General features: G+C 36.5%; 1 protein-coding gene across 1 annotated transcript; it reads left to right on the forward strand.

Moving 5' to 3' along the window:
• The first annotated feature begins 1428 nt into the window (after positions 1 to 1428).
• Positions 1429 to 18862, forward strand: KRR1 (KRR1 small subunit processome component homolog). Its single transcript, XM_003772497.4, has 10 exons — positions 1429 to 1698; positions 4182 to 4360; positions 6854 to 6988; positions 7259 to 7384; positions 7487 to 7570; positions 11337 to 11393; positions 13265 to 13435; positions 14523 to 14600; positions 14718 to 14811; positions 17680 to 18862. Exons 1-10 carry the CDS (start codon positions 1614 to 1616, stop codon positions 17814 to 17816), a joined length of 1146 nt encoding a protein of 381 aa, XP_003772545.1. The 5' UTR covers positions 1429 to 1613; the 3' UTR covers positions 17817 to 18862.
• Positions 18863 to 24838: the final 5976 nt, after the last annotated feature.

Raw genomic sequence — 24838 nt, forward strand, 5'->3', positions numbered from 1 at the left:
CATTTTATATAAATCATGGGGTAAAGATAACTCTTCTGCTAGAGGATCCAACCTTCTTCTGAAATTACTATTCTCAGAGACATTGATCTTTTGAAATTCTGCCTCTTTTTATGAAACAAAAAAAGAATAGTTTGGATGCCTAAAAATTTTTTTTTGAAAATGCAGTTTAGAAGATTTAAGTAACTATCATTTAGCAATGTTGCGTAAGAAAACCAAGGCAAGATTTAAATTATTAAATCACTCTTGTTTACTACCTAATAAACACATTGCCTGCAATTGAAAAAAAAAAAAAGATGAAATTGAAACTATTTCCACTCATATGAAAGAGTCCTCCAAATCACTATTGATCAGACAAATGCCAATTAAGACAACTCTGAGATACCACTACATACCTTCAGATTGGCTAAGATGACAGGAAAAAATAATGATGAATGTTGGAGGGGATGTGGGAAAACTGGGACACTGATGCATTGTTGGTGGAGTTGTGAATGAATCCAACCATTCTGGAAAACAATTTGGAATTATGCTTAAAAAGTTATGAAACTGTGCATACCCTCTGATCCAGCAGTGTTACTACTGGGCTTATATCCCAAAGAGATACGAAAGAAGGGCAAGGGACTTGTATGGGACAAAATGTTTGCAGCAGCCCTTTTCGTGGTAGCTAGAAACTGGAAAATGAATGGATGCCCATCAATTGGAGAATGGCTGGGTAAATTGTGGTATGTGAACATTATGGAATATTATTGCTCTGTAAGAAATGACCAACAGGATGATTTCAGAAAGGCCTGGAGAGACTTACATGAAATGAGCAGAACCAGGAGATCATTATATACTTCAACAACAATACTGTATGAGGATGTATTCCGATGGAAGTGGATTTCTTCAACAAAGAGAAGATCTAATTCAGTTCCAATTGATCAATGATGGACAGAAGCAGCTACACCCAGAGAAGGAACACTGGGAAATGAATGTGGACTACTTGCATTTTTGTTTTTCTTCCCAGGTTATTTTTTACCTTCTGAATCCAATTCTTCTTGTACAACAAGAGAACTGTTCGGTTCTGCACACATATATTGTATCTAGGATAGACTCTAACATATTTAACATATTTAAGACCGCCTGCCATCTAAGCAGGGGTGAAGTGCGGGAAGGGAAAAGTCAGAACAGAAGTGACTGCAAGGGATAATGTAAAAAATTATCCATGCATATGTACTGTCAATTAAAAGTTATAATAAAAAAGAAAAAATTACTTTAGCCTATGTTTGTAAAATAAGATTTGACTTAGGGAATGAATGATTACAGTTTCTAGGAGAGTAAATTGCAAACCAGCCTAACTAAATCAGATCCCATGTGCCCTCCATATGTGAACTACAACTCCCAGCAAACCCTGCTTCTTCACGCTATTATGTTCTCACTATAAATCCTACCCGGAAGTCCCTGTAGGCCCTAGGCTCCTCTGGTGTAAGCAACGGAAGGCGATTCAGTTTCAGTTTTCAGTGAGGCTGCGCATCTCTTTACATTCTGGGATTTCACGGAATTAAATTCTTAAGGGATGAGTGCGTGAACCCGGTACCGTTCTGAGCGTTCACTTCCGGAGGCCGGAAATTCTTGCTATGGCTGCGTCTTCCCGGGCACCGCTAGGGAAAGAGTCCATGATAGCGGAGAATGGGCTTTGGAACCAGAAGAAAGGGAACCGCGGTAAGGCCGAGGCAAACGCTGCCCTTGGGACGGCGGCCTAAGTTGCTCTTTAAGCGCTTTTCTGTCGGGATGAATTTGGGAATGGCTGGGCTTTGCGTGGGGGATGGGAGAGGGTCTCAAGACTAGTGTTCTCGCGAGATGTTAGCGTGCGCATGCCTCGGAGCGCCCTACCAGAGTTGGAAGATCCCGCGTTGGTGTAGGGGCCCTGGGCTCTCCTGGGGCTTTGCTTTGCCTGCACCATCTATGGCCGTGGGATACAGTTTTGTTTCACTGTGGGGTTCGAGACAGGCAGCACCAACGATGGATTGGGTGTTGTTTCAGGAGTCAGTTAGTGGCTTAGCGGTGCAATATTGCACGTAAAAGCAAGGAGCCCGCAGTTTTCGTGCCGCCGATATTTACTAGCTCTGACCCTAGCCAAGCCACTTTGCATCTTGGCGCTTCTTCATGCTATTATTTCCTTACTATAAATCCTACCTTTTCTATAAAATGGGGTCATAGCACCTATTTCTCAGGGGCTTTGTTGTATTTGTTTGCATGCTGTGTCCTCCGTTGAATTGTGAGCTTGTGGGCGAGAACTCTGATCTTCCACGCTTACCACAGTACTTGAGGCCCGTTTGTAGCTCAGTCCTGTCTCTCTCTGACCCTATGGACATAATCCATGAGGTTTTCCTGGGAAAAATGCTGGAGTGATTTGTCATTTCCTTCTCCAGTGTATCCGCATTTATAGATGAGTAACTGATGGCATATATTAGGTGATAAATTAGTGTTAGATGATGTGTTTGCAGATTCTAAAGTCAGGTAAATGCCAGTTGTTATCTTTTAAGATCAGGGAGAATTTACGGTGTCTACTGTTATGCCAAGCAGTGTTGATAGTCCTGGGGATATAAAGAAAAGCAAAAACTGAGTCCTTGTCTCTAATTGTCTTGCATTCTTTAAGTTCAAGACCTGGGTTCAAATCCTGCCTTTGAGAGTTTCCAGCTGTGTGACCATTGGCAAGTTGCTTGATTTTTTGAGCCTCAGGTAGCTTTTTAAGGCAATGGATTATGAACCTATCAGTTTACATAATGATGAAAGTTGTAGTTGAAAGTCCTGACATCTGTTGGGAAGTTCCCTAATTCAGTGAAATCACAGGTCTGCTATTGAAAGATTGACTTTAAGAAGTCTACTCTAATAGAGTATAATAATAATAATAGAGTATAATAATAGTAGTAGGCTATTAGAGTAGACTTTAAGAAGTCATCTAGAATATTATTCATTCTATACATGAGGAAACTGAGGCTCAGTGAGGTCAAGCATTCTAAAGCTTACACAGATTAATAAGTGAGCAACCCATAGATGGACATATTGCTCAGTATACAGGAATTAGTCAGTCAAACACAATACCCACTCTATGCCGAGCATTTCTTTGTGCTTCTGAGTGCTATGATTAAAAAGATAAAAGGAAAAACAGACCCTCTATTCACTGATGTTAAAGTTTACCCAGAGTAAACAGTATATAGGTACAAAAATCATTTGGGAGAGAAGGCACTAGCAGCAGGGGCTGATCAGAAAGGCCTCATATAGAAGATGGCATGTGAGTTGAGCATTAAAGGTGATTGGGAATTCTGCAAAATGGAGGGGTGCAGAGGAAGTATTGCAGGCATAAGGAACAGCTAGTACAAAGTCATAGAGATGGCAGATGGGGTTCTATTTACAGAGAACTGTAAGAAGGTCAATCTGACTAGTGTACTTGTGGAATAATGTGATATGGCTCGGAAAAGTAAGATGTAGCCAGGTTGTCAAGGACTTTAAATTCAAGACATAGTTACATTTGAATCTGTCATAATAAAAAGTAAACAACATGATCAAATCTGCCTTTTAGAAAAAGAATTGGCATATGCATGGAAGATGTATTGGAGGAGAGGGAAACTATTGCAGATGAAAGGTGAACTAGGATGGTGGCTTTGTGAATAGAGAAAAGAGAATGAAAATATCATGGAGCTAGGCATGACAAGATTTGGCATCTGAGTGGTTATGGGGGGAAAGAAAGTTTCTGAGAATGATACTTGAGTTGCAAACCTGGATAATTGGAAGAATGTTGGCAGAATTTTTGATTTCTTTCACAGGTTAATTGTACACTATTTCAAAGTCCAATTCTTTTTGTACAACAAAATAACTATATGGACATGTATACATATATCGTATTTAACTTATACTTTAATATATTTTACATGTATAGTTCAACTTACCATCTGGGGGAGGGAAGGAGGGGAAAAATTGGAACAAAAAGTTTTGCAATTATCAATGCTGAAAAATTACCCATGCATATATCTTGCAAGATCAATAGATGTGATTTAACTATAATGGGTTTCCAAAAAAAAAAAAAAAAAGAATGTTGGAAGAAATAGATAGGGAGGTCAGAAGAAGAATGTATGGGGTTTGGGGAAGAAGTTATAATGAAATTGAAATAGATTTAAAGTACTTATCAATAAATTATTTTATAGGTGTGGATGAGTCAGAACTCCTCACTGTTCCTGATGGTTGGAAAGAACCCCCATTTACGAAGGATGACAATCCCAGAGGACTGTTAGAAGAAAGCAGTTTTGCAACTTTGTTCCCCAAATACAGAGAAGCATATCTGAAGGAATGTTGGCCTTTGGTGCAAAAAGCTTTGCATGAACATGTATGGATAGTTCCTAGATTTCTTTCATGAGACTATTGCTCTTGCTCATTACTTACTTTAAAATGGTTATATGTGTTGATTAAATTTGCTGACATAATAGATACAGTTTGAATTTTTTTTTAATGACCTCAAGCATCCTAGTGCCAGAAACAAGGAGCCAACCATTTTTTAGATCAGTGATCTATAAAGTAAGGACCAAGACCTGTATGTATAGGTTGACCATCATTGATATGTGAAGAATTATTTGGAGAGGAGGAATATGTATTGCTTACCTCATTTCTTGCATAAAGAATGGGCTTGTCTCTTAACAACCCCTCTCACATTTTCTCCCCCACCATCCAACTGACTTAATTGGGATGAGGAGAATAAACCCCCTCCAAGGAAGTTAGACCTTTGACCTCTGGCACTTGGGGGTAGCTGTTCCTACTAACTTCCCACTGCTCAGATATTCACTGACTTCCAGAAGTGTCTTTGGGCAAGGGGAGTCTTCCCCCCCCTCCCCTGCCTTCTACTTCTTATTTTGTTGTTGTTTTTCCCGTAGGAATAAGTGGGTAGCACAGGTTAATAAACATGCATAGATGGATTGTGATTGGCACTGCAAATCTTACTACATTATCTTCTCACTAAAATCTGTTCCTCTGAACTTCTTTTTTTCTGTGAGGGCATCACCATTCATCTAGGTTCTTGCTTTTAAGGACCTTTCTCATGGGCTTGCTCAAAAAACAAAACAAAACAAAAAACTGAAGATAGTACCTATACTTAAAAATCCCAAATGTTTTAACCTATTTAAAAATCATCCCAATGAGTAGAGCTTCTGAGTGTTTTGAACTCATTTTTTAAAACTAAAAATACCACACTTTCTAATTTGCAAGATCAACAGATTTAACTATAATGGGTTTCAAAATTGAATTTTATATAACTGAAGGAAAAGATTAAAAATGAGTATCATGATTTAATATGTGCAGCCAAAGATGCACTTCTCTTTTGTATTTGTATTTCTTGGTATGGTACTTTTTCAACTGTGATAGACATTAAAACTAAGTATTAAAATAAAGGGAACTTAGAACTAGATGTTTGAATCACTATATCACAAGATACTAAACCTATATTTTCAACTATATTAAACCACATTTGTTTCTATAGTTCTTTATAAAATATTTTAATAATATAAGACAAAAAGGTTTTTTTTTTACTACTAATAAAATGTTATTTTCAAAACATTTCATTCTTTATATATTATTTTTAAGTAATATGATTTATAAATAAATAATCCAATTAATTTATAAATTAATAAATATACATTGTAGGTATGTGCTTAAAATATTTTTACTGATGGGAGCCCACAATCTAAAAAGTTTGGAGACCACTGCCTCACTATTATAATGTTTTGATTCTTGCTGAAGCTTGTTAATATGTTAGCGATCTATTCTGTAAACTTTTGGTTTGAATATAGGGATTGGATACTCCTATCTGGGGCCTATTTGGGGTAGCCCAGTAAACCGTATGTTCTCAGGTTATAGTTGGGGGTTGACACGGCCTTATGAGTAGATATTTGCTTATGAAATTTACCGAACTTTGTCCATTGGGGTATGAAAATTCAGTATTTTAGTGGATTTTTTTTTTTATATGTAAGCATACAGTGTTAGGAAGTCATCTTATAAATCTTAATTATGCCTTATTGTATATGTTTTCCTTTTGCATTTAATTTCCTATTGGAGGGAAAATTTAGGCGGGAGAATCTAGTATGATAGTGTAATAAATGTAGGGAAGACACAAGTTGCTTGTCCTTTCTTGAATAGGACCATGACATCAGGGAGATGATACCATAATATGCAAGTGAATTGGGTTTAAGAGAGGGAAAGCTGTGCAAGTTTATCTCCCTCACTTTCCCCTTCATAACTATCTGGGTCTCCTGGCAAAATATAGATTAAGACATTGGAAATGGCCCTGGATAAAATAGGAGGCCTTGGCCTTTTTAAACCAAAGTCTTCAATAGGTATCAATTTCCCTGAGACTGCACCCATTCAGTGATTAAGGTTAGGTAGCAATTGAGTCAAAGAATCTCCTCTTTCATCTAGTCCAAAGAAATCTAAATAAATCTGGGGCGGGGAGAGGAGGCCTGGATTTCTGGTCAAAGCAGAAATGACTACCCTTTACATCAGTCTGAATCAATCAGGACCTAAATAATGACCAAATGGGGCTTGGCCTAGGACTTATTGGTAGCCAATGAGAAGGTAGTGATGGGGAGTACAGGAGGAGGAAACTGGACAAATTGCTACCTCCATGAAAGTTCCACATTATGGTGTCTGATAGACATTTTCCTAATTGCAGACTTATCCTGGTCAATATTCAGCAAGTAAAAGAACACCCAAGTCTAAATCTGAATTGACAAGAATTTTAGTCTTAGTATGGTTAAGTAAGATTATGTATTTAAAAGAAATGAGCTCTAAGAAGATAAAACATAATAACCCACTGTTTTTATCATTTCTGCAGCACATAAATGCAACACTGGACCTAATTGAAGGCAGCATGACTGTTAGCACAACTAAGAAAACTTTTGATCCTTATATCATCATCAGGGCCAGGGACTTAATAAAGCTTTTAGCAAGAAGTGTCCCATTTGAACAGGTATGTAAGTAGGAAATGCAGGAATTAAACATTGATCTTAATTACATTAAATGTTAGGAAATTACACATTCCTTCTATAATTATAAATTGGCATTAGAACTAAATTAAGTTGACTGAATTATTAAGTTAACGTAGAAACTTTTTATTCACATAGTATTGCGTCTGTTATTGAAGTGGAAAAAGGCTACTTTCCTGTTTATGCTGGTTTTTTTTTATTCTAAAGTTGGAAATGTTTATTAAAAAGGTTAAAAATAATTATTTAATTTAAAGGCGATACGAATTCTTCAGGATGACACTGCATGTGACATTATCAAGATTGGTTCTTTAGTAAGAAACAAAGAGAGATTTGTAAAAAGAAGACAACGACTTATTGGGCCTAAAGGATCTACCCTAAAGGTAGCTTTAAATAACAGTAAACTTAAATATTTTGTTCTCTGTTGTTAATTTTTGTACACATAGAATTAATTTTCACACATCTTTTTTCACCCCATGATATAGGCATTGGAATTGTTAACAAACTGTTACATCATGGTTCAGGGGAATACTGTTTCAGCTCTTGGACCATTTAATGGTTTAAAAGAAGTAAGTAACAACTTCTTTAGACTAACTTTTGTCATATATTTTTTAAAAATTGTAATATAGCATTTGGTTGAAATATTTTAATGCAAATGATCATCCACTGAGAGTTTATGTCTTTTCTATCTAAATTGGTGCAAATCAATTGATAAATATTTTATTCCATATAATTTACTGTGAGGTTGAATGAAGAATAGCTAATTTTGATAAACCTTTTGAAGTCTATTTTTCTATTTTTCTCCTCATCATCTCTTCATCTCCCATGTAGCACTGGGTTGTCATGTGGAAAAGTGAGTAGACTTTTCTGTGTATTTCTAGAAGATAAAATTAGGACTAGTTTTCCATTGCATAAGGAGGAAGTCAAAAGGAAGATTTGAGATAAAAATGAAAAAAAAACTTTCTGATGATTAAATTTGTATAGTAGTTTTAAGAAAATATTCCTAGATGAATCAGTTCCCTTTCTGCATTTACTTTATGTGACTTTGGGGACATCATTTACTTTTTCTGGTCTTTTAATATCATTATCCTGTAAATTGAGGAAGGAGACCACCACTTCTTGAGTTTTCTTTCATCTCTAAAATTTCATCAGTTGGTTAACTGGAGGCAGGTAAGCAGAGAAAAAAAAAAGCTCTAGAAAGACTGATCTGGGAAAGAATATCATAGAATTTCTGATCTGGAACATAGGGAACAGATACTAGGGCAGAATTGTCTTCATCTTTGACAAGTAATCTTGTAGCCTCTACTCTAGTCCTTTAAAAAATAAATTAACCTCTGTTAATTAAAAAATAAGTTAACCTTGCCCTTATTTGGATGTGTTTTTACATTTTTAGAAAAAAATCTACTTTTCTTTGTAATTCCACATACTGCTTCTAGTTCTGCCCCTCAGTCAAGCAAAACAAATTTATTTTTCTTAAATTTTTTTGTTTATTTAATATTTTTCTCAGTTACATTCAAAACAAAAATTTTTTATATTTGTTTTTAAAATTTTTGAGTTCTAGGTTCTCTCTCTTATCTCTATCTTCAATTAAGAAGCCACATGTGAAGCAAAACATTTCCATAAAAGTCAAGTTATGAAAGAAAATATAGCTCTCCCACCCTAATGAAAATAAAGTCCTCAAAAAAAAAGTTAAAAAGAGAGAATGAGAATGCTTCAATCTGTATTCAGACACAATCAGTTTTTTCTCAGGTTATGAATAGGATTTTTCATCATAAATTCTTTGGAGTAGTCAAAGATGATTCTGTTACTGAAAATAGCAAAGTCATTTATAATTGGTCATCCCAGAACATAAGCAAAACAAATTTAATCCCTCTGCTGTATGAAATCATTTAAAGGTAACTAGCAGATTCTCTGAATTCTTCTCTTCTCACCCAACATCCCTAGTTCTTTCAGATGATTTGCTTATGACCTTATAATGGATACTTTTTAATCTTATACTTTGCTAAAGATTTCCTACCAAGTTGACATCATTCTATTATCATTCTTTGCATCTGTTTATTCAACCAGTTCCTGCATCCACCTAATTATTCTTTCATCTGATCCACATTTTTCCATCTTCTCAACAAAGTTATAAGAAACTTTGCCAATATTCCTGTTGAAATCAAGCTATACTTTAGGTCTATGGCAGTATGAAGTCCCAGGTATTGATTCTAGCATGAAAATGTGAGGGCAGATATCTGCTCAGTATCAGAAATTGGAATTGGAATAATTCCAAGTTATCCAGTAAAGGAATGGCATTATCTTGTTTAAAAAAAATATATACCATATATACTCACTTCCTCAGATTCCTCACATGGACTTTGAAAGTGTTCAAGCAAAACAAATTAAACAAGATGAACTTTGAGGTCTTCATTATCACTAAGGTTTTCAGTTTCTATTTGAAGATTGTGCTCTATATCAGGGCTTCTTAAACTTTTTCCATTCACTATCCCTTTATGCCTGAGAACTTTTTATCTGACTCGAGTTATATAGATATATAAAATAGTATCCAAATCAAACATTTACTGACATTAAATCATAAATTTATTTTAAAACAATTTAATATACATAAGATTTTATCATTTATTAAAGATAAAGACAAATTTGCATATTGATATGGATATGCTTGTTTATTTTTACATAAAGAATTAAATGTGGTGGAATTTTTAATACTTTTCACTGTTGACAAAATTTTCACAACCTCCATGTTCATTACAAACCATAGTTTAAGAAGCTTTGATCTACATCAGGATTGACACAACTGACCTACCTTTACCTTATCACCTTTACATACTTACATTCTCTTAAAGAACTAATTGCCTATTCACTTCAGCGAATTGACTTGCCATTAAGAATTTAAGAAGATTTGGCAATCATTACCCTTATCCCCATGTTCAGTAAAATGTAAGATCTATCTTTGTATTCCTCATGCTGAACACAGTGCTTTTTACAGTACTTAATGAGTGTTTGAATTGAATTAATGAATTTGTACCATATTCTCCCTGATTTCATTGTCTAAAATCTATGATTTTTTTTTTCTTCCTTTTTTTGGGGGGGGGGGGAGAGGACGCTGAACTAGTACAATTTTTATTCGTGTAAAGGTATTCCTTTATGTGAAAAATGTGCACAAAATAGAACTTGTCCTTTATCTCAAATCCCTCCTCTCTTCCAGACTTTTCTGTTACTCTTCAGGGCCATTTTCCTCAGCAGTGACATTTACAATCACAGTGTCATCCTGTCCTCATTTCACTTTCCCCACACAATCAGTAAGTTGACAAATCTTGTTCCTACCTTCAGAGCATCTCTTGTGTATGTTTTCTTTTTTTATACTAGGATTCCCAATACTTTTCTTTCTCCCTAACTATTACAAAAGCCCATTTGCTTTTCATGCTTCAATCTCCCTCTTTTCCAATCCTTCCATCCTCAGACACCAGATTGGTATATTTCTAAGTATCCTCAACTTACTTGCACTCACCCCATATATCCAATGTGCTGGCAAGTTCAGGATCAAACATAAAATCTTCTGCTTGACTTTTAAAGCCCTTCACACTTGGCCTCTTCCTACCTTTCTTCAGGCTTAAATTTTATTCCCTTTCATGTATCCTTATGAACTATAACATTATACTTCTTGGTCTTCTTTCTGTTTTTTACATGTGGCACTCCACACCAGTTTCCCAGGTCTGGAATGTTCTCCCCTATCTTCACTTCCTGTCTTTACTGACTTTGACTTAGCTCAGATCCTATTTTCTGCAAGAAATTTCTTTCTCCGCACCCCTCCTTCCCCCAAATGCAGGTATATGCATATATATGCCTTTTACATGCAGAGTTGTTTGCATGTTGTCTTCCCTATTAGAATGTGAGCTTTTTGACAGCAAATATTGTTTTTGTCTTTCTTTGTATCCTTAGCATTTAGCATAGTCCCATTCCCTTTTTGAAAATTGAAAAAAAATTTGAAAATTGTGATTCATAAATAATGCACTAATATGCCTATTTTTCCATACCTTTCTCTTGCCCCCCATCAATGTTAACCATTTCTACCTTTTGTCATCTTGCCAATTTGCAATCTAGGAAGTGAAATCTCAGAGTTGTATTGATCTCTATTTCTTTTAAAAATGATTTTAAGCATTCTTTAATATGCTTATTAATGATTTGCTGCTAATTTTTGAGAATTATTCCTCTTTATTGACCACTTATCTATTGGAGTACTGTATTTCTTTTATAGTAAGTTTTATAAATAATTTATAACTGATTGGAAAGATTTTATTAAAATGTGAACTTTTGATCCATTAATTATAGGTTCGGAAAGTTGTCCTGGACACTATGAAAAATATTCATCCAATCTATAACATCAAAGTGAGTATAAGCATACTTTTTAGCCAAAAAAAAAAAAAAAAAAAAGACATTCATGAAAGCCTTCTTGTATAACTGTTTAGTTAATGTGTTTTCCTCCCATTCTGACTACATATATGAAGATGCAGTATTTTAGAGGATTCTCTTGTTTCCAGGCTCATTTAAAGCTGTGAAATAGAGATATCTAAACATACATTGGCATATAGCAGCCTCCTCATTATAATAGTTTTGCTTTCATATATTACATTAATGGGGCACAAAGTAAAAAGGTTATATTTGCGGTATCAGCACAATTATGCAAAGATGTATGATTTAGTCAGTATAGGACTTCCAAGAATGTAAATTCTATCTATCAGTATAGATCACAACTTATCTATAATTTCTTCTATGTTTTAGACTGTTGGCTAAGGCCTGTAGAAGTTAAATAACTTGCCCAGGGTTACATAATACTTACTTATTATTATGTATTATGTATTATACAATACACTTACTTATTACTAAGTGTCAAATACAGGATTTTAAATCAGCTCTTCTTGACTATGAGCTCCACATTTTATTTGCTATGGCATTCTGTCTACACACTAGACAGATTTCTAAATCCAAGCTCCTAGCCTGAGAGAAGTTAATCTCTTTGTCTTAAAAGCTCCAGAACTAGGGCCCAGCCCACTTGGTGAATAACTGAGTGAATTCAGATTGGACTTTTAGATTCACTATGTCTACTAGTTGGCCTTGGACCCCAGACAATTTTTCTTCCTATTCAGCAGCCTGCCCAGTCAGTCTTACCATGTTCTTGATGCTAACCATGTATTCTTCCCCTGACTCTTAAAAACTTTCTCCTTCTTCTGAGTACAGTAATCAGATCAGTAGCACCATTATTTCTGTAAAAGTTTACTGATTTCTGACCTATTCCATTAAGCACCAACTTTCTATCTCTCATTTCATACTACTACTCCTTAGCTAACCCTCTCCCAATAAGTTCTGTTTTGTATAGAAATTTAAGTTTCTCATGTGTCGGGATTGCATCTCTTTTTATACTTTTATTCCACCATTTAATGTTGTGCTCAATAAATGTTTTGTTGACTCATTCATACTTAGAGAAAACATGAAACATGGTATAATAATAGCTCTTTGGGGTTATAAAGCACAATGCCTACGTTCTATCAACCTAATTTTGTGGTTACAGAATCGTAAATTCTACATAATCCAACCAAAGTGGTCACCTGCAGTAAATTATTGAGCTGGCCCTTTGACTCCAAATCTGAATACTGTGACAGCTCCCTTCCTTTAATATGTATGACTGCCTATAGTGTAGTGAGTTGCTGCTTAATATATAAAAACTGTTGAGTACTGGATATTCTTAGGAACTCTGTTGGAGGTAAATGATCCTAAAAATCTGATCATTAGATGGATAAGTGGGAGTGGAGGATTTTGTACAAAAAGTACGAAAAGAAAGTTTTGTGACTTCTACTGGCTGTAGCAGTTAATTAGAGGAAAGATCAGTGGGATAAAATGATTAGATTGATAGTATCAATGATAATAAGGGAAGTTCCTGGGACAGATCTGGTACTGAAAGTTGCTTGCTTGTAAAGAACATAGAGTTGAATTAAGTCCTTTTCTTTTTCTTGATTTCATTATTTTAGTTTTTGATGTAATAAATCAAGAGCAAGAGGATAGTTGTATCTTCATCTCAATTCATTTCACTATTCCCCACAATTTTCTGATAATTTGGTTTGTTTTTATTGTATGTCTTGTAAATTTTTTTCCTTACATTTCTTAAAATCCTGACTTTTTTTTCAATATGTCTAATTTTGTTAATAGGATGCCTTTATATAGCTCATTTGTAATTTTGTTTTTATGTATTGTCATGATTAAAGACGTTGATGATTAAACGAGAGCTGTCAAAGGACTCTGAGTTAAGATCACAAAATTGGGAAAGATTTTTGCCACAATTTAAACATAAAAATTTGAATAAACGCAAAGAACCAAAGAAAAAAACTGTTAAGAAAGAGTATACACCATTCCCACCTCCACAGCCAGAAAGTCAGGTAAGTTCACTTGTTAACTTATTTTGTAAGATGAAGAAAAATAAAAGCAGATTGTTGGACTTCAATTTTAAAGATTTCATTGAGAATATTTTGGACAAACAACTTTACAAAGTGCTTTGCAAATAGCAGATATTTAATAACTCCTTATTGAGTAAATAATTCTTTTTAAGTTTTGGCTTGAGACTTTTCTGAGCTGCATTGGCATACTGGGTGAGTGGTGTACATTGCTTCATGGTGACCACATTTCTTCTCATTTTTCCATCATGATTTCTTTCCTCCTTCCCATCTTTTTAATCCACATGCCCTTATTTCCACAAACTAAGATTGTTGAATTTACCTCATAACTAGTTTCATTCCAGATTAAGCTTCAACATAAAACAAGGAATTTCTTCTCACTGAGCTGCTCACTTTCTCTAGTTCCTTATTAACAACAGAATCAACTCTGAACTCTTTATCCTGGCATTCAAGGACTTCCTCAGTTTAATTCTCACCTACCTTCTCAGACTTAGCACCCACTTCTCAGCTATACCAATTCCCTACTATGGCAAGACAGTTCACCCTACCTTCCCAGCTCCCTTTACATTTTTTCACTTCTGTGTCTGCAGCACCCTCTGTTTCTTATTCTGTCTGCCAAATCCTCATACAGTTCATCTTCTGTCCAAGAAGAAAGTTTTCTGTGCTTACTCTAACTGGAAGTAATGTTACCATCTGTAAACTTCTATAGCACTTTGTCTCTAGTCATATACTGCCACATATCACAGCTACTTATCTTATGTCCTCTGGGAGGATCTAGTCCAGATCGAAAATATGTTTTTGGTAAAGAATTTGTTGTGTAAATTGTTAAGACTTTGACCTGTCTCTGAGTCTTTAACTTGCAAAAAATTAATCATCTTTCTGTACAAATAGCCTCTTTGCTGAGATTGTGGATTGAAGACTTCATCATGAATTGTAGCTTCATTCCAAGACTGCACCCAAAACTGATTAAATTTGTTTTGCATTCTCATCTAAAATGTGAACTTTCTAAATTGAAATATTTATACATGTATTATAGTATATATTAAATGTATATGTATATGTATTTTAACAGATTGATAAAGAATTAGCCAGTGGTGAATACTTTTTGAAAGAAAGTCAGAAGAAGCAACAAAGAATGGAACAAATAAAGGTAAGCCTCTATATATTTAGTTTTAAATATTAAAAGGATAGTTAGTAAATTTGTCATCTGTTTATTTTAATAATGTTTATTTAAGTGACAAGGCTACTTTTCTGTATTCAAATGTAGGCTAAACAAGCTGAAGCAATCAGTAAGAGACAAACAGAAAGAAACAAGGCTTTTATCCCACCTAAAGAAAAACCAGTTATGAAACCTCAGAAAGGTAACGTAGTGTTTTGGGTGTTGCTGATACAAAGGTAAACTCTAATAACTCTCCCAAGCAGCCTGCCTTCTTACATTTATCATTAAGTGTAATGGACTTTGTGACTTTTGAGTATTTTTTGAGAAAAGGATGAAAGTGATAGTAGATAGATGAAAGTAATAGCATGATTGATTACATTGGTTTATAGTATGAGGTATTATAGAATTGATTGTGGACAGCCCTGATTTGATCCCTGAACCTATGTCTTTGAAAGAATCCTTAGGATAGAAGACATAAGCTGGAACAGCAGAGCTCTAGGTAACAAGAGATAGGAAGGAAACTGCCGCTGAACCCACTTGTACAAATCTTAAGATGATGGTCAAAGAAGCATAGTATGATAGATTTTCTTGGTTTCTTCTCAAATCTGGAATGTTCTCCCTCTTTGCCACTGCCTCTTGTCTTTCTTGACTTCCTTCAAGATTCAGCTTACATTCTGCAAGACTCCTTTCCCAGTTTCCCCACTTCTTTCTCACTCTTTCCTCTTAGATTATTTCCCATTTACACTGGATATGTCTCCTATGGACATAGTTATTCAAATGGCATCTTCCCTGTTTCTGTACAAACTCTTTGTGGTCAAGGACCCTCTCTTCATCTTTTTTTTTTTTTTTTTATTTTGCCATGCTTTTGGCACATTGTAAGATCTTAATATTTGTTTGTTTTTGTTTTTTATCTTTTCATGATTTGTCCAGAATTTCTTTTTTAAGCTTCCCTTCTTTCCTATTCCCACTCTGACAACAAAGGTTATCTTAAAAATGGCTGCAGGGATTTCTTTCGTTTCTCTTTGATCTTTTTCAATGTTTCTAGTATCTTTTGGCTCCTATCCTTTTCTTATCTCTGGTGCTTTTTCTCTTATTTCTTGATAAAGGAATAGAAAGGGTACACTTTGTTTTCATTGGTATTGCTCTTTTGGTATCTTATTTCCCTCTGCTATAATCTGGTTGTCAGAGATTTGAAAGCTAGACCACCAATGACATAAAGTGGTAATAAAAATTTTTATTTCTGTCCAACTTAACCTTAATGCTTCAAACCTGTTTTGCAAGTTGGCCATTTTAGTAAAATAATGTGCATCTCTTAAATTTCTTACTACTTCTTAGAAGCAACTATTGAATAGGATGTGTGTGTGTGTGTGTGTGTGTGTGTGTGTGTGTGTGTGTGTGTGTTTGGATTGTTTTTTTTCCTACTTAACTCTTTCACTGCTTTGAAATTTCTACTCTAGATTTTTTATAAAAATGTTTATTTTACCACTTTGGAATTTTACTAAATGAAATTTTGGCCTGGAATAAGTAGGCTAATAGACTGCTGCCTGGAAACCTTGCTTTAAAGAAGTTGAGGGTTTTTTCTCAATGTTGTTCTGTTTTCTTTTTGTTGTTGTTGTTGAAATGGAATTTGACCAGTATCATCCTTGCTTAGTTGCTTGGTAATTGAGGAGGGTAAATTTATCATTTTCATTCATAGGTCACCAAAGAACACATTGCATTTTTTTGTTAACTCATTTTTTAACAAAACTTTGTAATTGGAATTTCTTAAAGAAACTGATCATTTTGAACCTGGAAAAGAGAAGAGAAATGGAGATTATCGTAGTTGTCTTTAATGAGGACTGTATTTTAGAAAAGAAAGTACAGACCTATTTCTGGAGGATGGAGCTAGGACCATTAAATTAAAATATTCCAACTCAGTATAAAAAAAAATAAAGACAACACAAATTAAAATAGTCTTACAAGGGCATGAGTTGTTCCCTATCACTAGAAAGGGTCAAATCAGGATCAGCAAAAAAGAGGGAACTCGTCCCATTTAATTGTGAAAGTCTGTCATTTTAAAATTTAAGATTCATGAGGTGCCATTTTATTATACAAACACTTATTTTATATATTATATTATGTATTATATATTAGGTGTTGATCAATGCCCAATTTCTGCCATACTATTTTCCAATTTTTCCCACAATTTTTATCAAATAATGAGTTCTTATCCCAGAAGCTGGTGTCTTTGAGTTTCTTAAACACTAGATTACTATGTTCATTGACTATTGTATCTTGTGAATCTAACCTATTCCACTGATCGACTACTCTGTTTCTTAGGACCAGATGGTTTTGATGACACCTGGTTCATAATATAGTTTTACATCTGATACAGCTAGGCCACCTTTGTTTGCATTTTTTTCCCATTAATTTCCTTGAAATTCTTGATTTTTTGTTTTTCCAGATTAATTTTGTTGTTTTCTCTAGCTCTATGAAGTAATTTCTTGGCAGTTTAATGTATGGCACTGAATAAGTAGATTAATATAGGTAGAATTGTCCAAATCCTTCATTCTTAAGCATGTTTATAGGGAAATAAAATGTCTTTTATATCACTTGAATTTAATGATTGATTTAAACACTAAGATAGGAACATGTGCCTTTAGATGAAAAATCATGTTTTTCTTATTCTTGGAATATTAGAGGAAAGGAAATTGAAGCAACCACAAGGACATGCCTCTCATTTGTCCAGGCAGTCTCCTAGAAATGTTGGAGCAGAACCATGCAATGAAACGGACTTGAGGGGCGATTCTTAAGGAAAATGCTGAACTGAGGCTCCAAACATCAGGATTCCAGTCTTGTCTCTGGCTGATCTTAACACTGTGACCTTGCACAGGCACTTAATTCCCTAACCTTAGTGTCCTGTTCTATTAGTTAAGAATGGTTTCTTCTACTTTGTGTACTTTACAGAGTTGATAGTCAATAGATAAGCTTTGTAAAATATTGTTTTTAATATGAGGTGTGGTGCTAATTATTACACCACCAATTAAATCTACAGGGGAACTGACTCACCTTATTCTTTCCATTTTTGTAGCTTCTGCTGAAACAAAAATTGATATAGCTGTTCTCAAAGAAAAAGTGAAGGCGGCAAAGAAAAAGAAACTGGGAGCCCTTACTGCTGAGGAAATAAAGCTGAAGATGGAAGCTGATGAAAAAAAACAGAAGAAATGAGAAGCAAAAAAGGACTTTAATTAAAACATATTTGTGTATTTTTGGTTTTTGAAAAGGATTTTCAGGCCTTGATCTTGTTTCTTCATCTGAAAAGTAAGGTTGTGCAATGGGACACGCTTTTGATAATTTAAATGGATCTCATATCATAGGACAAGACTTTCTCTAAATATTAGCTGTTATTATCATACACATATTTGCTAACAAAATAAATTATGAACTAAAAAAGAAGAGTATGTTTTTAATTTATAAAGATTAAGTTCTATTCTAGGAAAGTTCAAATGAAAATGAATTTCCATTCAGTTTTGTATCGAGTAGAGCAAAAAGCATCTGAAATGTGTTAGCCAGTTTTGCCTTTCAACTTGACTTGTAAAAATTAATTAATTTGTTACTTGATTTTTCCAAAAACATATTTTGTACTATTGCTTAGCTTCAGTGAAAGCAACACTGTATTATTCTATTTTTTTTTACCAAAAAAATACTATGAGTTTTGTTTTTTACATTTTGTTGGCATAGTTGTTATTTCTTTACTCTTGTTCAGATATAACCAGCAGAAATAAGGGAAACCCTTTTGGTTTTAAGTATTTCCCTAGCTTTCTAGCTAAAGTTTGTAACTGAAAAATTGGAAACTAAAAGAAAAATTTGTTTTGAAAAGGTAATGCTTTTCAGCACAGAAAACTGGAGAGCAAAGTTGAATTAAGGTTGGGACTGTAGAAATCATCTACTCTAATTCTCTCATTTAAACTTTTTTGAATTAATAAGTATTTTTCTCTTCCTACCACAGGAACCAGGTCAGGGGCAGGGGGAGAGAGTGGCAGTGGGGGTGTGGGCAGAGACTAACCCTTCCAACAGGTATGCTTAGACAAGTAAAACAATGACCTTGTCCAAAATTCTGCATCTTAATTTGCACATTTGTTTCAGGAGTAGCTCTCCTCCTCATTGGCTGATCTTGGTTGATCATTATATTTATGAGTGTTCTTTTTTAAAAGTCTTTCAAAGGCATTTGTCTTTACCATATTGTTAATTACATATAAATTGTGTTTCTGGTTCCGCTCATTTTATTCTTCTCATTAGATCATACTGTTTTCCCTGAACAATTCCTTTCAAGGTTTCTTTGGAGTTAGACATAGTATTTTTTTTTTAATTTACTTGTAAAAATAGTTTTCCAAGTTCATTTTTATAAAATTGATTTCTAAATTTTGTAGCCGTCCCAAAACAGCAAGCAATCTGATCCATTAGTCATATATTGTGAAAGAAAAAACAGAGCAAAAGAGAAAAGCCACAAAAAAAAGATGAAAAAAATAGTATGTATTCTTTGATGTGCATTCAAACTCCATGGTTCTTTATCAGGATATGTTATAGGCCAGAACTTGAAACAAGGTGCTAAGTCAGTGGAATTGATAGACAGAATGGTTATTTAGCATGGTGCTTAACAGTTCTCTAGTTCAGTACATGTACTTAGTATATACTATAGTTCTACAAGATTCACACCTTTGATAAGAGACCATATAAGCTCAGACAAACTGTTAGAATGAGAACTAGGGAAGATAGAGATCGTGGTGGCTGTCTTCCTGCCTCTCTCACAGAAACCAAGACACATTCAGGAGGACTTCAAGAAGCTGGCAGAAGCAGAGAAGACAAAGGGCTGGCGGCAGGAGCTTAAGCTCTTGGAACCAAGGAGAGAGATAGGCCTCTAAGAAAGCTAACTGGGCCCCAGGAAAAGAGACAAAAAAGGATTTGGACTTTAACCCCTGGCTACTCGTGTGATGATTACTGAACTGAAATGAAAGCTGCCTCCAGAGACCCCAAGAAAACCTCAACAGAGAACAATGCATTTTAAAGAGAATATTACAGGATGTGGATAGCATTTTCCATTTTGAGTCTTTTGAAATTGTCTTGGGTCATTGTAGTACTAAGTCATAGTTGATCATCACAAAATATTGCTATTTATAGAATGTTCCCTTGGTTCTGCTCATTTCATACAGAATGAGATTATGTAAGTCTTATCAGATATTTCTGAAAGCCATCTACTCATTTCTTATAGCATATAGTATTCCACTACATTCATTCATCACAACTTGTTCAACCATTTCCTGGTTGATAAGCATACCCTCAATTTCCAATTCTTTACCACCACATAAAGATCTGCATAAATATTTTTGATTGATTCTTTTTCCTTTTTTACGATCTCCTTGGGATATAGATCTAGTATTGGGTTTGCTGGATTTTGATCCAGCTATATACAGTTTGATTGCCCTTTGAGTTCCAAATTTTTTTCCAGAATGGTTTGGTCAGTTCACATTCCCTTTGTATTCTTCACCTTTTGTTTTTTTAGATCAATTTTTTTGTTATTTTTTTCCTAGATCAAGAAAAGGTTTTTTGGTAGCCTGATATATTAAATTGATAAATTTAGGCAGGATTGTATTAGCTCTGCCTACCCACAAGCAATTGTTTAGATCTCACTATTTGTATGAAGTATTTTGTAACTGTGTTCAGATAGTTCTTAGTTTTGTCTTGGCAGATAGACTCCCCAGCATTTTATATTGTCTGTAATTATTTTGAGTGGAATTTTCTTTCTATCTCATGCTGATGGGCATTGTTAGTAATATAGAGAAATGCTGATGATCTATATGACTTTATATCCTGTATGACTGCTAAAGTTGCTAATTATTTGAAATAGTTTTTGGTTGATTTTCTAGGATTCTCTAAAATATACTATATTTTGTCAAGCTTTTTCTGGATTTTTTGAGATAATCATATGATTTCCCTTAGTTTTGTTATTCATATGTCAATTATGCAGATAGTTTTTTTTGATAGTTAATCAGTCCGGCATTTCTGATAAATCCTACTTGCTCATAGTGTATTATTCTGGTGATAGATTGCTATAATCTCTTTGCTAATGTTTCATTTAGAATTTTCGCATCAGTTTTCTAGCTTTGCCCCTTGAGGGAAGTGGCTGGCCCTGGGTGGGGAACGCTTAGAGTGCAGATGCCCTTCTCCATGTCAGATCTTTCCCAGATTAAGGAAAAACTGGGCAGATACTCAAGAGGATCCCACTAAGTATATTGAGGGGTTTAAAGCTATTGCCCTCCAGTACCATCTGTCCTGGGGAGATGTTAATATCATTATCTCTTCTTCTTGTACCATAGAGGAGAAAAAGAAAATCTGGGACCTGGCCCAGAAGTTTCAAGATAATATGGCTGCCTCTTCCCCTGGTAGATATCAAGCAGGGGCCATAGCCGTGCCCCTCTCAGACCCGAAGTGGAACTATCAGGAAGGGAGTGGGGATAGAGAGAAGAGGGATCATCTCCTAACCTGCCTCATTGAGGGTATGAAAAAGGGGATTAAAAAGCAGGTGAATTACAATAAGCTTAGATCACCCAAGCAGCTGAGGAAAACCCTGCTTTCTTTCAGGGTCACCTCTTAGCGGCCACTAGGAAATATGTTAATCTGGACCCCACTTCTCCAGAGGGGACACTGTCCTTGACATGCATTTAAGACGGAAGCTACAGAAATTGGCTCTAGGACCCCAGACTCCCATGATTCCATTATTGGAAGTTGCCTTTGGGGTATTTAATAACAGGGATCGAGAGGAGGGCTGCCACTATTTCCAAGGGCCCCGGGTTACTGCTTTAGGTGCAACAGGCAAGGCCATTGAAGAAGAGCTGGCCTCCAGGCCCTTGCCCTAGATGCAAATGGGAAGGACACTGGAAGAGCCACTGCCCAGGAAGGGGAGGACCACGGCCCCCAGTCTCACCCTCCAGGTCTCTTAACACCTGGACTGACAAGGCCCTGGGCTCGGCTATACCCCCCTCTTCCTCCATCAGTGATGCCAAGCCCAGGGTGACTTTGGATGTAGCAGGTATGCCAATCTCATTTCTCTTTGATACAGGGGTCTCTCTTAGTGTTCTGCTCGAGCATTCGGGTCGTATTTGCCCCTCCCCCATAAAATGATGGGAATTGAGGGGAGACATAAACTGTTTGGAAACCCTCCCCCTGCCTTGCTGGTTTGAGGACCTATTGTTTCCTCATTCTTTTCTAATTATCCCTTCCTGTCCCTGCCCATTGATGGGTAGAGATTTGATGATGAAACTGGGATCCCAATTCCCTCTGCTCAAACCTCCAAATTATCTCTTTGTGTTCTTCTCCAGACCTCTCACATTCCCTGTGAAATCTGGGAAAAAATAGAATCTTCCGTGTAGAATTAGGACATCCCCGGAAGGGCTACACATGCCACCCCAGTCCTCATTAAGCTGTGGGGAACCTAGTGTGTTTCCTCATAGTCGTCAATACTGATTAAGCAGGAAAATAGAATAGGGCTGCAGCCTCTGACAAATTTCTTAAATTCAAACTCCTGATTCCCTGCCACTCCCCCTGTAATACTCTGATTCTTTTCGTCAAGAAGGCAAATGGAGATTACAGCTTGGTGCAGGATCCTAGGGCAATTAATGAAGCGGTCATTCCTGTTCATCCCATTGTGCCCAATTCATATACGATCCTCATGCAGATTCCAGGGAACATACAATGGTTTTCCACCCTAGACCTTAAAGATGCCTTTTTCTGCATACGTTTGCATAAGGACTCAAGGTTCCAGTTTACTTTTGAATGGGCTAAGCCAGGGGAACTCCCCATCAACTAACTTGGACTGTTCTGCCTCAGGGCTTTTGTGATAGTCTACACCTGTTCAGGCAAGCCTTAGCTAAAGATTTGTGAGACCTTGAGCTGCCAGGCAGCAGTCTTATCCAATATGTCGATGATATTTTGGTCTGCAGCCCCACCAGAGAGGAGTCTCTGACAGCAACCATAAAGACCTTAAATTTTCTAACCTCGATAGGCTACAGGGTCTCCCTATCAAAGGCCCCACACTGCCTGCCAGTCTGTCAAATATTTGGGTCATAATCTCACCCCCATCTCTTGCTTTCTAACTGAAGAGAGGAAACAGGCTATTTTAAGCCTCCCTGACCCTGCCTCAAAGAAGCAGCTGTGTACCTTTCTAGGCATGGCTGGCTTCTGTAGGATATGGATTCCTAATTTTGATATTATTGCCAGATCCTTCTATGATTCTACTCAAGGTCCTGATAACCTTTCTCTTGAATGGGGACCTGATCAGGTCAAGGCTTTTAAAACCCTTAAAGCCAAACTGATCTCTGCCCCTGCCCTTGCCCTCCCTGACTTAACAGAAACCTTTCACTCTGTATGTGGATGAGAAGTGTGGGAGTCCTTACCCAGCCTCTAGGACCTGATCCCAGTCCCATGGCTTATTTCTCAAAGAAGCTGGACTTGGTTTCCCTAAGATGGCCTTCCTGTTTCAGAGCTGTGGCTGCCACAACCCTGCTAATTGAGGAAGCCTCCAAACTTACCCTGGGTCAGCCATTAGAGGTTTTAATCCCCCATAGAGTTCAAAGCATTCTAGAAGCCAAAGGGCATCAGTGGCTCTTGAGTGGGAGACTTACTAGGTACCAGGCTCTCCTGCTAGATACCCCTGACCTATCTCCAGGTCTGTCACACTTTAAATCCTGCCACCTTTCTCCCTGATGTCTCTCAACTGGGAGAGATTGTCCATAATTGCAAGGAAACTCTAGATTCTATCTACTCCAGCAGATCTGATTTAAAGGACACCCGCCTTGAGGACCCAGACGGGGAATGGTTCACAGATGGATCTAGCTTTCTTGAGAATGGGGAGAGAAAAGCAGGCTATTCAGGGTCATATTCTGTAAAGTACACCGGAAGGGAGATTCACTTCAGGCTAAGGGAAACAGGCTGGCAGATTCAGCTGCTAAAGCTGCTGCCCTTTCACCACTGATAGCACCTTTAATCCCCCAGATGCCTGAGTCTTTTGTTCCTTCCTATAGTACACAGGAAACAGCTCTCTGAGGAACGGGTACATAAGGCCTTTCTCCCTCTGGTTGGTTTCAAATGCCCTCAGACCACCTCTTAATCCCGGAGGCAAATCAGTAGAAACTGATCTCTGGTCTCCATTAGGCCACGCACCTGTGGAGAAATGCTCTCCATTCCCTGGTGAAGCGCGTTTTCATTGGCCACAAGCTGGTAGAAATGATCAGACAAGTCTGTCAGGCCTGCCCAATCTGTGCCTAGATAAATCCTTAGGGAGCTGTTAAGCCCCGACCTCTCCTGAAACCAGTCCAGAGAAGGGGCATGTACCCTAGTGAGAAGTGACATCTAAACTTCATGCATATAACCCCTTGTAGAGCTTTTTAGCTGCGTTTTTTCCCCATTTTTTTCCCTTTTGAGCTCTTCAGATTAGGCCTGAACCTAATTCTTATTTTTTTCTTTTTGTAGACTTTGGTTGTAGGAGCTTTACCTTCGTTATCTTCTTCTAAGTGTGTTTTGATTTTTTTTCTCCCATAGTAATCAGAAACTTCCTATAATCAGAAACATTATCTGTTATCTGCTAATTTTCCTACTCTATTACTAGGTTTTTAACTCTTAATAGGGCTCTGTTTCCAGAGTTAAGGGTGAACTGTTCCAAGCTTCAGGGGTTTTGTGCAGTTATTTTCAGAGATATTTTCAGGAATATCCCAACCACTGTAGCTTTAAGATCTAGTTTATTAAACAACAGAATATTTCCTCAGTGCCAATCAATAGATGTCCTGTGAGCTGAGGCCTCTGGAACCACCTAAGGTCCTCTCACCTTATTGACAAGTTTTCCTGCTGGACTTCCAGGTCATCTCTGGTGTTTCTGGGCTGAGAGATCTGGAAGCTTCTGGTACCACCACTGTTCCAGAGGTCCCTAGGCCTGCTGTTACCGTTTTGCTGGCTTTGGAGCTGGGACTGGGGATAGGGCCACTGGCACAGCATGCTGAACTCCCATTCTGATCCCACAGACCTTTCCTACTGACTTTTTAAGTTTTCTTCAGCTGAAATAACCTTCAGCTGAAAGGTTATTATGCTGCTCTAAAATGTGTTTGGAGTTATGATTTAAAGAAATTTGGGGTGATTTGGGGGAAAAGTTCTGCCTTTGCTCTGTTATCTTGGCTCTGCTACCCTCATAGTCCAATAATTTT

The sequence above is a fragment of the Sarcophilus harrisii genome, chromosome 5, assembly GCF_902635505.1.
Source record: "Sarcophilus harrisii chromosome 5, mSarHar1.11, whole genome shotgun sequence".
NCBI lineage: Eukaryota > Metazoa > Chordata > Mammalia > Dasyuromorphia > Dasyuridae > Sarcophilus > Sarcophilus harrisii.